Source organism: Lotus japonicus, chromosome 6, assembly GCF_012489685.1.
Source record: "Lotus japonicus ecotype B-129 chromosome 6, LjGifu_v1.2".
Taxonomy (NCBI): Eukaryota; Viridiplantae; Streptophyta; class Magnoliopsida; order Fabales; family Fabaceae; genus Lotus; species Lotus japonicus.
The window spans coordinates 2,250,335-2,262,576 of NC_080046.1; the positions used below are offsets into that span (position 1 = coordinate 2,250,335).

The 12,242-nt window shown below is 36.0% G+C and overlaps 1 protein-coding gene across 1 annotated transcript; it reads right to left on the minus strand.

The window, feature by feature from the left end:
• Window positions 1-3,000: 3,000 nt before the first annotated feature.
• On the minus strand, window positions 3,001-5,458 carry LOC130723700 (NADH dehydrogenase [ubiquinone] 1 alpha subcomplex subunit 13-B). The gene is made up of 3 exons (XM_057574818.1): window positions 5,145-5,458; window positions 3,401-3,472; window positions 3,001-3,300 (listed from the first exon to the last, which is right to left on the minus strand). Exons 1-3 carry the CDS (start codon window positions 5,357-5,359, stop codon window positions 3,156-3,158), a joined length of 432 nt encoding a protein of 143 aa, XP_057430801.1. The 5' UTR covers window positions 5,360-5,458; the 3' UTR covers window positions 3,001-3,155.
• Between the last annotated feature and the right edge of the window lie 6,784 nt (window positions 5,459-12,242).

Below are 12,242 nucleotides of genomic sequence, written 5' to 3' on the forward strand. Positions count from 1 at the left end.
TTTCCATCATCTTATTCATCTTATTATCTTTCTATTATCCCCTTTGCTTTGAAATAAAATATATTATTGTGTGCTTAGTTTCTTTTCTTCCATTTGAAGTAGGGCTGAGCATCGGGCGGGTTCGGGTCAGACATGTCGGTTTTGGACGGTTTTTATCAAGGATATCTCAACCCATTTCCGACCGAATCAGGGATCGGATAACTCGGGTGCGGATTGGGTCGGCGGGCGGGGTTGGACAGGTCGGAATGACGGGTCAAGGATATCTCATACTAGAAAACACAGGAGAAGAATGACAGAAGAAACATTACAGAGAAAGCAACATAATACTGTGTGGTTCTTGAAAAACATTTAGAAATCATATCAACGTAAAGCTTGCTCACAATCACCAACAACAACATAGACGAAAAGCTCTCATCTTGCAAGGTTTGTTGAAGATGATGACCGATCTGACTTCTCAAATCTCTTATTAAAGAGGATTAGCGAACCAGATGTGGGGAGAGGGAACCTTGGGCCATCCATGGTGGAAAACACAACTTCATTTGCCCTTGATGGTGGCAGTGATGCTCCCTCTGCGACGTCATGACTTGTGAGGAAGAAGAGTCTCTACCAGTTTGAGGATCGGCGCGGCGAGGATGAAGGAAGAAGATGGGGCTGAGTTTGTGCTTATTAGCTTTGGGTCTTGGATTAGAGGAAAGTGTTGAGGGTAGTGAGAGAAACAAAGTTGTTGTAACTTTATTCATAGCCCGTGGTGTTTAGCTTTTTCAAATAAAAAATTATATCTTTAAAAGACAAGCATGGGGAGTGCAAAAGGTACAGTTTATTTATTTATTTCAATGGAAATTATTACTCCCTCTGCAGCTTTGGTGCACAGAAGTCAAAGAGCTATTGTAGTAGACTAGTAGGTTGCAAGTTAGCTGTCAATTTTCATCAGTATTTTATATACTTTCGGTCGGTTCGGGTTCCGACGGGATAAAATAATTACACCCGAAACCGACCGTACAATCCGTGTCTAACTGCCTTTCTCCCTCCGACTGAATCCGAGCCCGAATTAATCCGACCGTTGACAGCTTTTTATGTCCGGGTAACTCGGGTTCCGGGTCGAAAGGACTTTTCTGCTCAGCCCTAATTTGAAGTTAATAAAATAAAATAAATTATTGTGTATATTTTTTTAAAAAAATATTAAATTGTTAAGTGTTTTAATTTAATTTACGTTAAAAAAATATTACGTTAATTTAATTTAATTTAAAAAAAAAAAAAAACATTAAATTAAATTAAATCGATAATAGTTTATTTAATTTAATTTTTATCGAAAATTTTAATTTTATGAAATCATAAAAAGAAAAATATAAAATTAAATCAAAATATGAAATAAAAAAAGTGGTGGGGTAGGGGGTAGGGTGTTGAATGAAAAACCATTGGAGTGGGTAAAAGTTGAATGAAGTGTTGAACTGGAGAGAGAAGGTGATGTGGAGTGTTGGGAAGAGAAAAAGTGAAATGTTGAGGGTGTTGAATGTTGAAACCATTGGAGATAATCTTAGAGAACAACAATACAGGATTAAAGGTCCTAAATGATCTTACGTCGTAAATCATCAAAACCAAGAGCACTAAACTTCTTATAACGCTAACCTATGTTAGCATTGTTTCAAATCTTCCTCACACCCGCAACATTAGAGATTTAAACCACTATAGAGAGTATTTGGTTCTATGGTTGAAAGCCTCAAAATCACTAATGAGAATACGTTACTGTGGTTTAAATTGTGTGTCATCAATCCAAACATGCTAATAATCACATTACCACTGGTGCTATTTTCTATCATAGACCTCTCCTGCATTTAACAAACTACGTTTCTCTACGGCGAAAAAAGAATGATTTAAACAAGCTAAGGAGCAGTGAAGAGAGTTACCGATTTACAAAGTGATTATTATAGGGAAAAAAATCTACTAGAAATGAAAAAAATAAAAGGAATGTTCATAGATCAATTACTGCAACAAACAATGGCGAAGCACCCAACCAGATCAACAGAATGCAAAATAGATGAAGTTAACAATAAATTGCCATATAAAAACAAGATTTTTGAAATAAAAAGTAAGAAGAAATAGTCGGAAACAAAAACTAAAATAAATCATAAAGGGACAACATAAAATCAAACAGGTAAAGAGGTGGATAAGATCCAGAACTAGGACATAAGGAACTGGGTTTACGGAGGAAGAAAAGGTGGCCGGAATCAGGCACCACCAGGAATGGCTTCGAAAAACAGGGTACACGTAGATTAAGTGTGTTTGAATACTAATTGAATGCAACATGAATGGACTTTAATACTAATCTAGAAGAAAAGTTTCATTCACTTTTTCCTTTAAAGTGCGTGCTAACATCATTTTGCACTAAGGCCAACGGATATACAAACATAACCAAAAGTAGTGTTAAATCACTAAACACGAATGACTTCTGAAATTGGTTAATAATACAGTAAAGTAAAACACTCCAATTTCATCTCGAATGTTTACCACATCCAGCAAATTAATCCCTAACCAAGAGAAATTGCATATTTTGACCTAGACAAAATAGTTAGGCCCATCTGCTAGGGACTAGCGTGCCTGATATCGTTATCCCTTAGGTTCAAACATGTGATAGGTTAGAAACTAATTTGACAGTACTGATGATTTACTCTATAATAATATAAGCAAGGAACAAGTATGATTTCCAAACCACTTAGCCAGGTGGGAGAAATGTCGAAATTAACCCTTCCACCCCAATTAAATGTCCACCTTATTCCGCTGGAAATTCAATACTTAACCCCTATGGACTCCAAGCTGAGGCCAAGCACTCCCTAGGACACCAGCTTCCTAAGCTGGTTCCGGACTATGTTAGACACTCACTACTTGCCTCTCCTGATTTTGAGAATTCTTGTTCTTTCCTCAACTTACTATGGGGTGCATACAATGTGCAATGCTATGAATGTGCATTCATCCTGATTTACAGGGGGGTTTGCCAACATGAAATACAAAATCAAAAGGCATTCCTGTTTTAGAATTCAGCAAGACAATTACAGATGTTCCAGATACAACTTTATTTCAGAGAGACTGGACAAAAGTACCACAATGTAAACAACATATAGGAAGCAGATCAATTGTCAATAGTGATGGCTGAAATAACATCACCAGACATCAGGACGCAACTCACCACTTGATGGGGGCACCCATCTCCCAGAGTGATAGACACTTTCACCAACTTTCCAACCAGGAACATCCTTCATCACTTCAGCCTCATACTCAAGATATTTATGCCACTCATCAACAAATCTAGAGAAGGGAAAAAGACAGAAGAGAGATGTTATTATTACAATGGCATTTACAAGTTGTGTGATAATATAACTTAGGTGAAAGAATTTCATATATATACCTTTCATCCTCTTCAGCCTGCAGCACAGGCAGTATGGCTCGGCGGGCAGCATATTTTTCTTCCTTCAGTGCCCTATAGGAAATGAAACACTTTGATATGTCGGTTTTAGTTTGAGAGGGAACTAGAAAGAAACATAAGGGGTCTGGTTCTTCCTTAAACAACTGTACTTTTTATAATGTAACACACCACCCATCTTTAAAACCAATCACGAGGCAAGAGGTAACAAAAAACCTGAGTATGTCATAGTGGGAAGTAAACAACCAAGAAGTGCATTAATTGCATCTCTTCTATATCTTTTTTTTCACGATCACAAAGGAGATGAACTTCCATTATAAAATTAACTTGTTTACTCTAAATTTTGGTAAACAAATAAGAATTCACGAGCAATTTGGGGATTGGATTCAAATCCTCTTGGGTTCTTTTTATTGAACATGTTTATGTGTCAATTTGAATTCCAATGAAGAACAATGAGGAAAAATTCTTTAAAATTACGAATAATTCCAAAGAACGAGGTATTGGAAAGATTGAAGCAGAAGAAGAATCAAAAGAAAATTATATAAAAGAAACATTGCATTAATAATAAACAGAGTTTCAGAACAATGTTCTCAATACCTTTTATTAGCCTTTTGTCACTTGGATGGGCGTGTTGGCGTTTTAGAGTTTTCGGGAAGTAGTAGCGAACCCACTATCATTGCAAATGAACACAAGCGAACCCACTACTTATAGACTAAGTTTCCTATCGACTATAACTACAGACAAACTACTGTATTACAACATGTGTTCTTAACATATATTCGACCTCTTCTTGGACTTCCACGTGTCTTCTGGCTTTGTCTATAGCTTCCACGTATCTTTGAAGTGCTTCCAATAACTTATTCCCCGCTTCTCCTTAAAATAACTTGAATTTAGGTCAAAATGATGATCTAGCATTCCCCAAATTTATGTCGAAAATATGGTCTTTAACTTAGACATTTTTTTGGCTTTAATCATATCATTTCAACATCTTAGTGAAATGGATTTTAACTTAATCAAATTTAAGAAAGCCTAAGGTTACCGACCTCTTTTTGAGCCTCTAGGAGGGGTCCTCCACCCCTTCCAATTTATGTCGAAATGATAGTTTAAGACTTCCCCAAAATTAGATTGAACTCATGACCAATCATTCCCTAGAAATGGGTCGAAATCATGGTCTTCTCCCTGAATTTGAGTCGAAAATGAGATCTAACATTTCCTCAGTTTTAAGTCGAAACCAGACCATCTTTTGTTAAATTTTAGAGGTCATTATCTTACTTACATTTTTCCCTTAGTGAAATTTTCTGTTAACACTTATGAATCTCTTCTATATCTCAGTTTGAGAGGGAACGAGACATAAACATAAGGGGTCTGGTTCTTCCCAAAACAACTATATTCTAACCAAGAAGCTATTTTCTACTGAAAACATTATCACCCCCTATCAAAATAGTTTCTTACTTCCCGTAAACTCAAACGGAGCCTTGTCCGATTTCAACTACTCCATTGGCATGAGATTACATGTCTATAACCAGGTTGTTATCAAAATATAAACACTGGAACCGAAATCAAGGACACAACAACACCAATCAAAACCAAATTCATCACCATAGTTACAAATCAGAGAAATGAAAAAAATATGAGTCTTAATTTACAGATTAGAAATGGAAAATGTTGCATCCCCAAAATTTGTGGTGACCCCATGAAATCAAATTAGAAGAAATTGGAAGAGAGGTACCTTCGGATCTTGTTTCCCTGGCCGACCTGGTACATGCCCCAAGAGAAAACGCCGAAAGTGGTGAGGAATAGGGCGATGGCGCTGGGACCTTTGTTAGGGATACGGCGGGCGAACCGTACCGGAGCGAATCCTCCCGGAGGTGGACCGTCCTGGAGAACCGGCATGTCCTTCACGCTCGCCATCCCTGGCTTCTTCCTGATCATCGCTTCCGTCATCTTTGCGACTCAAACCACCGTGCTTCTGCTTCTGATTCTTCTCTGGAGAAATCGAAGAGAGTGCAAGTGTGTGTGTGTGTTCGTGTCAAACTGAATGTTGTGAGGCTCAGATTGGGTTTGCTGCATTTTGGGCCAGATTCATTGAATTGGGCCAATGGCCAATATCCATTTGCTGCTCTAGGTTCCCCTTGGAAACGACTAAGTGCATATTTGGAAACACGAACGAAAGTTACGATGAATCAAAATTATGATAAGTAGAATTATTTTTCCTTAACTTTCGTGGCTATCCATCATGTTTTGGGTTTATCTGTAAAGATAAGGGAGAAGAATCATAACACACAGAGTAGTAGTGTGTGTGGAAACTGCCAATTGCAAAAAAAAAAAAAAACTCCGTCTCAAAAAAACAGGAGGTTAACTCCGTTAACATGACCGTGAAAGTAAAAAAAAAATACAGGTGGCAAGCATTCATTGGAAAACTGGAGGGAATGAATATAAGAGATTGGACCTAAGTTTTGTCCTATCTAAATATGCACCGAATCTAGAAAGCATGTAACTTTTGAAAGAAAAAAAAAGATGAAGAGATGGGGAGATTGAGATCTCAAAAATAGGGAAAATGCAATAATCATACAAGGTAGTGGAGCATTAAGAGAAATCAACATGGTATATAACCATAAGATTTAAGGCATTGAGTACATGAGTTTGCTATGATGTAGTATCTTCATCTATGTTGTTTTCAACTAATGTGGGATCTCAGGTCACTTAAATTCTCAATGAGTATCTAAAAGAATATCACAATGACCAAAGTTTTCTCACAATGAATTGCCACAAAACATAAGTTATGTGTGTTCTAATGAAATAAAAAAACATTATGCTTGTAAAAAATGAAAAACCTTTTACATTTTTTTATATATATCTGACTTAGTGAATATTTCAAATTATTTCTCTTTCCTTATTTTTCTCTTCTTCTTGAAAAAATAATGTCAAATCAATTTAAAAGACTTGGGAGGAAATCAAACAAACTCCTCATCCAACTCAAAGTGATGGGCAAATCAAACCGATATACATTAGATCTCATAAATTGGATTAAATCAACCAAGCCATTTAACAAGGAGATTAATAATTCTTAGTAATATCCATAAGCAAGATTTTTGGAATTTCACTAGAGGATAATAGAACTATTCATAGCCTTGCATCTCTACCTCATTTCAAGACTATGGCTATTCCATTTGTGTACTTGGGCATTCTGGTTAGGGGTGATCCTAGAAATGTGGCTTTATGGAAACCTGTGATTACAAAACTGAAAAATAAAATGGTCATCCTATAGGATGAAAAACTTGTCTTCTAGAAGTAGAGTATGTTCGATCAAGAGTGTATTTTCCCCTAGGGATGTCCAACGAGCACAGGCGGGTTCGGGCCAACATTATCGATTTCGAACAGTTGAAACCATCATACAAGCATGACCAACATTGCATTTCTTAGTTTGAGCTTAATTGTATAAGTAGAGGATCGAATAAATTTCCAATCATAGTTGTAACTTATGAGAGTGGAAGACTGACAGGTTGAGAAAAATACATTAAACATAGGAATTTTTAATAAAAAGAATTATAGAGTCTTATCAACCTGGTATATATGTAACAACTAATTAACTATACATGACATTTTAGAAACCCACCTTGCAGATAACACAATTTTATTAAACAAAATATCAGTTGGAGTTTGTTCATTTATCTTTAATCTATATGATCACACTCCATCACACCCTATACAAAATCTAAGAACATCAATTTTATGTACCGAACTAAACTTGAAAGACAATAACCAAGATAGGAAAATATAAACACAAATCATCAAACAGAAAAGAAAAAACATAAATTGGTAAATTATAATGACAAATTCTTGAACTCTAGAAGCAAACATGAATAATCATAAAAATTGTCTCTGCACATTGTGAACCTTCTAGTCATTACTCCTAGCCAGATCGCCATGATTATACTTGAATTAGTTAGACAACACCACTCGTCAAACCACTGTTAGCTCCTTCTCCATGTTTTTATCGCCCACACTGCAAATGCGATGTGGTCACCCAATTATAATGAATTAAAATTGAAGCGCAAACTACTATGCTGGACCACCCAGTTACATTGAAGATGGATAGATGTGATCAACAAGATACAACTTAGTTCCTTTGGCTCATAATCTGTTCAATATATAGTCACTTTAGTCACATATCCATTAAAAGAAAAGATACACCATTAGGACATATCTAAAGATATATTGTGCATTTAAATCAACATGTGATGGTGTTTTTCTGAAGTCTTACTAATGGATCCGATGGGCCAAACAGAGGGATATGTGTACCATTTAGACCATAGATGAACTATATAACTCACTTGCATGCACATGTTCATTTCATCCTAACTCAAAGTTTGTCCTATGTGTTGGCCCACTCAATTCAAATCCTAAGTTTGTCTTATGGCACTAACAAGGCTTCCTCACTAAGTCTCCTCAAATCTGACCAGGTTTCTAGTTGGTTCGTATACGAGCCGAAAACACTATCTGTCGAAATTTTTGACCCATAGCAATATTACAGTCAAAGTTCACCAAATTATGCGTAGATCATAGTAATGATGAGGAAAATATTTAATTTCCATCCAAACAATAATTCAACATATAAATCTCACCTAGGCGACAACACATCGTTTTCGAAACGTAACTGAATTCTTCGGCGACGCTAAGAAATAAACACGCAAGAAAATAACTTCAACTTTAATAATCGAATTATTATTTTCATTGGGTTAAATCCACCACACAAGGTCACACATAAGAATCACATCAAGCAAGCATTAAAAGCTAAACCAGAAAATTAATCAAGTTAATTCTCATTAATTAATCACGACTTTTACATACGCACACATAAAAGATTTATAGCTTCCATCATGAAGACATATTTGAAATTGTATTATGCATTTGTCGAGCAATATGTTTAAAAGTAGTTGTAATCACTATCTCGATCTTTTTTAGGAAAGCCAATTGTAAGAACATCATGATTCATACTTTGCAACAGATAGTTAATAGAACCATGGTACATAATTCAAATACATTTTACCTCAACTAGACAGTAATGTACTCTACCTTTACTATACAAAAAAACTAATACTATAAACACATCATGAAGTGAATAATGTGCATACGTCACCGGTGATTTGCAATCCAGCCCGTTGCGACTTTGGGTCGCTCCTCGGAAACCTGCACCTTAAGTGTTCATTCAGCAACTCGTAAAAGCAGTCCACTTGAATCATTGTCTGGCTGAAACGTTTTCCATTTGAAATGAGAGATTCCGAGTTTTCAATCACTTGACACAAGTAGAAGGTGAATGTCCATAATACGAATTATCTTTAGTGCACAGAGATCTGGAAACTTCACGCATCCGGGATGAAGTAAAGACAACTATTTGGTAGTTTGTCGATGGTAGGTCGCGGATCATCCCACCCGTTGAGCAACAATCAAAACAAATAGTAACATTACATTTTGACGCCATTCTTGTGGCCATGAGCTTTATATAAGAATCGGGCAACACATCACGATAAGCTCCCAAATAGAAAGAAGAATTCCCTTCCCCATCAGTCAAGCAGTGGCCTGAGAAATAAAGCATGATGGAATCCCCAGCCTCAGATTCTCGCTTTACTCTCCAAAATTCCTTCTTAATCGTCCATAAATCCACATCACGGACTCCGTATGTAATTCTATTGGTCACCTTGTTGATCAACTTGAGCATTCTGTCGGTCAAAATCGTTGAATTTTCTTCCGCAAAGTCACACTTCGAATGAACACATTCGAGAACATCACAAAAAAACATTCCATGGTGCTAGAAGCATGTCTTTGCCTTCATTCAAGTACCTCAAACCGACTAGCACTATCTCGATCTTAATCAATATATATATATTAGAAAACAAAAGGCATATAATATATATCAAAAGATTTGAGAACGAATCTCAAATGAATACCTAGGAGGAGGATGATTAGTAATACAAAAAGCTAATCATCAAATGCAAAGCGCTATAAACAACCCTTAAGAGCGAAAAACCCTAAAAACCAAACAAAGGTAAGCAAAACCCATGGGCAAACAAAAGATCAGTAGCTCCAAAAAAAAACCCCAAAAGAGATCAACTTCTTAACCTGGACTAAAAATACTAGAAACCTCTTAAAAGAGGTGAAAAAAAAAAAAAGTTCACAGTCCCTTCATCCATATTAAGTAACGTTTGAATGCTCTTCTCATCTTATCATCGATAATAAATCTTTCCATCAACATTTTTATATGTTGTCATTGCCAATTGTCGAACCTCCTCGTATCTTATTGTTACATATGTTATTTCAGTGAAATTGTAGCCTCTGATTATCTCTCATAATTTCTGCAGTGGTTGGAGAAGCTTACGATGGGCCTTGCTATTTTTCATAAAGGTAGTCATAGTTGGATCGAGTTTAGAGAATATAATGATATGTTTCATCTTCAGCTTATAGCATTCAGTGATCCCTTGCATGATTCCTTGGAGTTCTACCAATTGTTTGTTTTCCATACTCCTTTTTGCAACTCGTTTTCTGGTGAAAACCCTTGACTTTGGTACATTCATCATTTTCAATGTGACCGCCCATAACTGCAATTTTATCTTTGATTATGTGGTGTGCATCAATTTTCAAGTGACCTTTTTGGTTTTCTTCTTCGTTAGGCACAAACCCTTTTTCACTATAACAGCTCTTGATTGCAACCATTACTACCATTTTTTCATGTTCTTCCTTGTACCTCGCATCGTGTGTGTGTGTGTGTGTGTGTGTGTATATATATATATATATGATGCGAGGTACAAGTGTAGAGAAAAATATAAACTTAAAAAATTGATAAGTAAAGGAAGGAAGGAGGTGAAAACTTCCAATAATAATATTACATTAAGCTAAAAGAAAAGAATTAATAACATAAAGAAGAATTTAAATGTTCTTGAAAATTTGTACATGGGGAAACTTACTTCTGACAGCCCCAACCCCATTGGTGGAAAGTAACGCTTAATAGGAGCATGCAAGGCTCTCTTTAGAAAATCTTCATGGTTTAACTTAATAGTACTTCATGAAAACTACATAAAACAAGGGTAGAGAAAAATATAATTATCACAAAAACTTATTTTCAGTACCGCACACAAGTCATAAAAATGTATATCAGGGGAAACTGAAACCTTTGTCATTTCATGTCAAAGAGAAAGCTAGAGAACTTTGATTCCAACTTGCTCAGTGGTTTTGGGTGGATTTCATTCTTCCACATAATCTCAATAGGAGTGAACTTCAATTTAGGGTCATCCGAAGAACACTAGAAGTATAACACAAGGAAAGGAAAACAAAGTAATGAATTATGAAAAATATATATCCTAGTACAAATCATACTAGTTTCAAACACAACATATACTTGATAATAGAGAAATTATCTAAACACTTATAGTAGCAGCAGTTTGTGGAATATATTCCTTACCTTGCTTAGGAACTCACTTGAAACTGCTGATGTCTTCTTATTGCAACATCCATTGCTGTAGATTCAGATAGCCCATTTGCTCTCATCTTTCCTAAAAGGTGGGTGGAGAGCAGAGATTCCATGTTCGGTTCACATTTATTGTAGCATTACAATGCCTCCTTTAGGTCAAATCCAACAATAGCAAGTAGTATAGCGCTTATCTCGTCAGCTTGAAATTCATATCTGAAACACAAACGATAGTTACTAATTCATAATAATTAAGTTTAAGCAATAAGTTAAGTGTTACCTTCTGAATTTCTCCATCAAATACAATTTCATATTGTCCATACGAGATTTCACCAAAACATCATCCCATCACCAAAAAAACTTTTATTCCTGATGGCAAAACAGTACGGGCTGACCAGAAAATTATAAGCATCATAAAATGACTGTTTTCTTGTAGTATGTCGTGCAAGGTGTGTGTCATTTCATGATAAAAGGTGCATGCACTTGTTAGTGTTATATTTGTATCCTTGTTATGATTCACTAAATAGTCTAAACTTATCGCTATTTTGCCTCTAGGAAAGCTAAATGCTCCTATGCCATCATCTACCACAATAAACTCCTAATACATAAGTTTCATTATGCAGTATACTCATACATGTAACCTGCCATATAGATTTTCAGATAAGTAATAAGATAAATACAATTTCTATTCAGAATACTCTCTCTCTCTCTCTCTCTCTCTCAATCTTCTCTTTCTCTTACATCTCTGAATCCCCAACAAACTGGTATCTAGAGCACGCGTTTTCCTGAACCTGTGTTTTCTGATTTCACACTACATATCTTATTTTTTTGGAATTATAGGATCACTTCCTTTCCTTCTTTCTTCCCTATGATCATTGTGAGGGTGATGGTCCCTCTTATGGCAATCATTGTTTATCGATTATTGTGTGTTGGAAGAGGCTAAATCGCGTTTGGGTTGTGTGCTATGTGGTGAGAATCCTCTGTGATGTTGCAGGTCTTGGAGGTTGTTTCTCTGTGATTAAAGTTGTGTGCTTTGATGGAAGTGATTGTGTTTTGATTTCATGTGTTTCTGTAGATTGATTGGGTTCGTTTCTTGAACATGTTGGAGGTTGAGTTCATATGACAAAGAGGATATACTTGTTTTCTTGTGCAAGCTATGTGTTTGGCTAGAGTTTTGTATTTCGAGTCTTATGTGGATTTCTAGAGCAATATGCGTGTTCGACCAAGATCACTGGGTTTGTTTTGAAGCAGTGAGGTTTGAATTATTGTGTTCTTTGTTTAGAGATTGATCATGGGTGGTTCCAATGGTAACCTTCCATCGGTGGGGCTTCCAAATTTTAATGAGAAAAATTGGGAGAGATGGTT

Excerpts from the sequence above, each read along its gene's own strand:
- LOC130723700 (XM_057574818.1), bottom strand. The coding sequence starts at position 5,359 with ATGACGGAAGCGATGATCAGGAAGAAGCCAGGGATGGCGAGCGTGAAG. Across the intron at positions 3,473-5,144 it reads CAGGGAAACAAGATCCGAAG|GGCACTGAAGGAAGAAAAAT; the intron begins GTACCTCTCTTC and ends CATTTCCTATAG. Across the intron at positions 3,301-3,400 it reads CAGGCTGAAGAGGATGAAAG|ATTTGTTGATGAGTGGCATA; the intron begins GTATATATATGA and ends TCCCTTCTCTAG.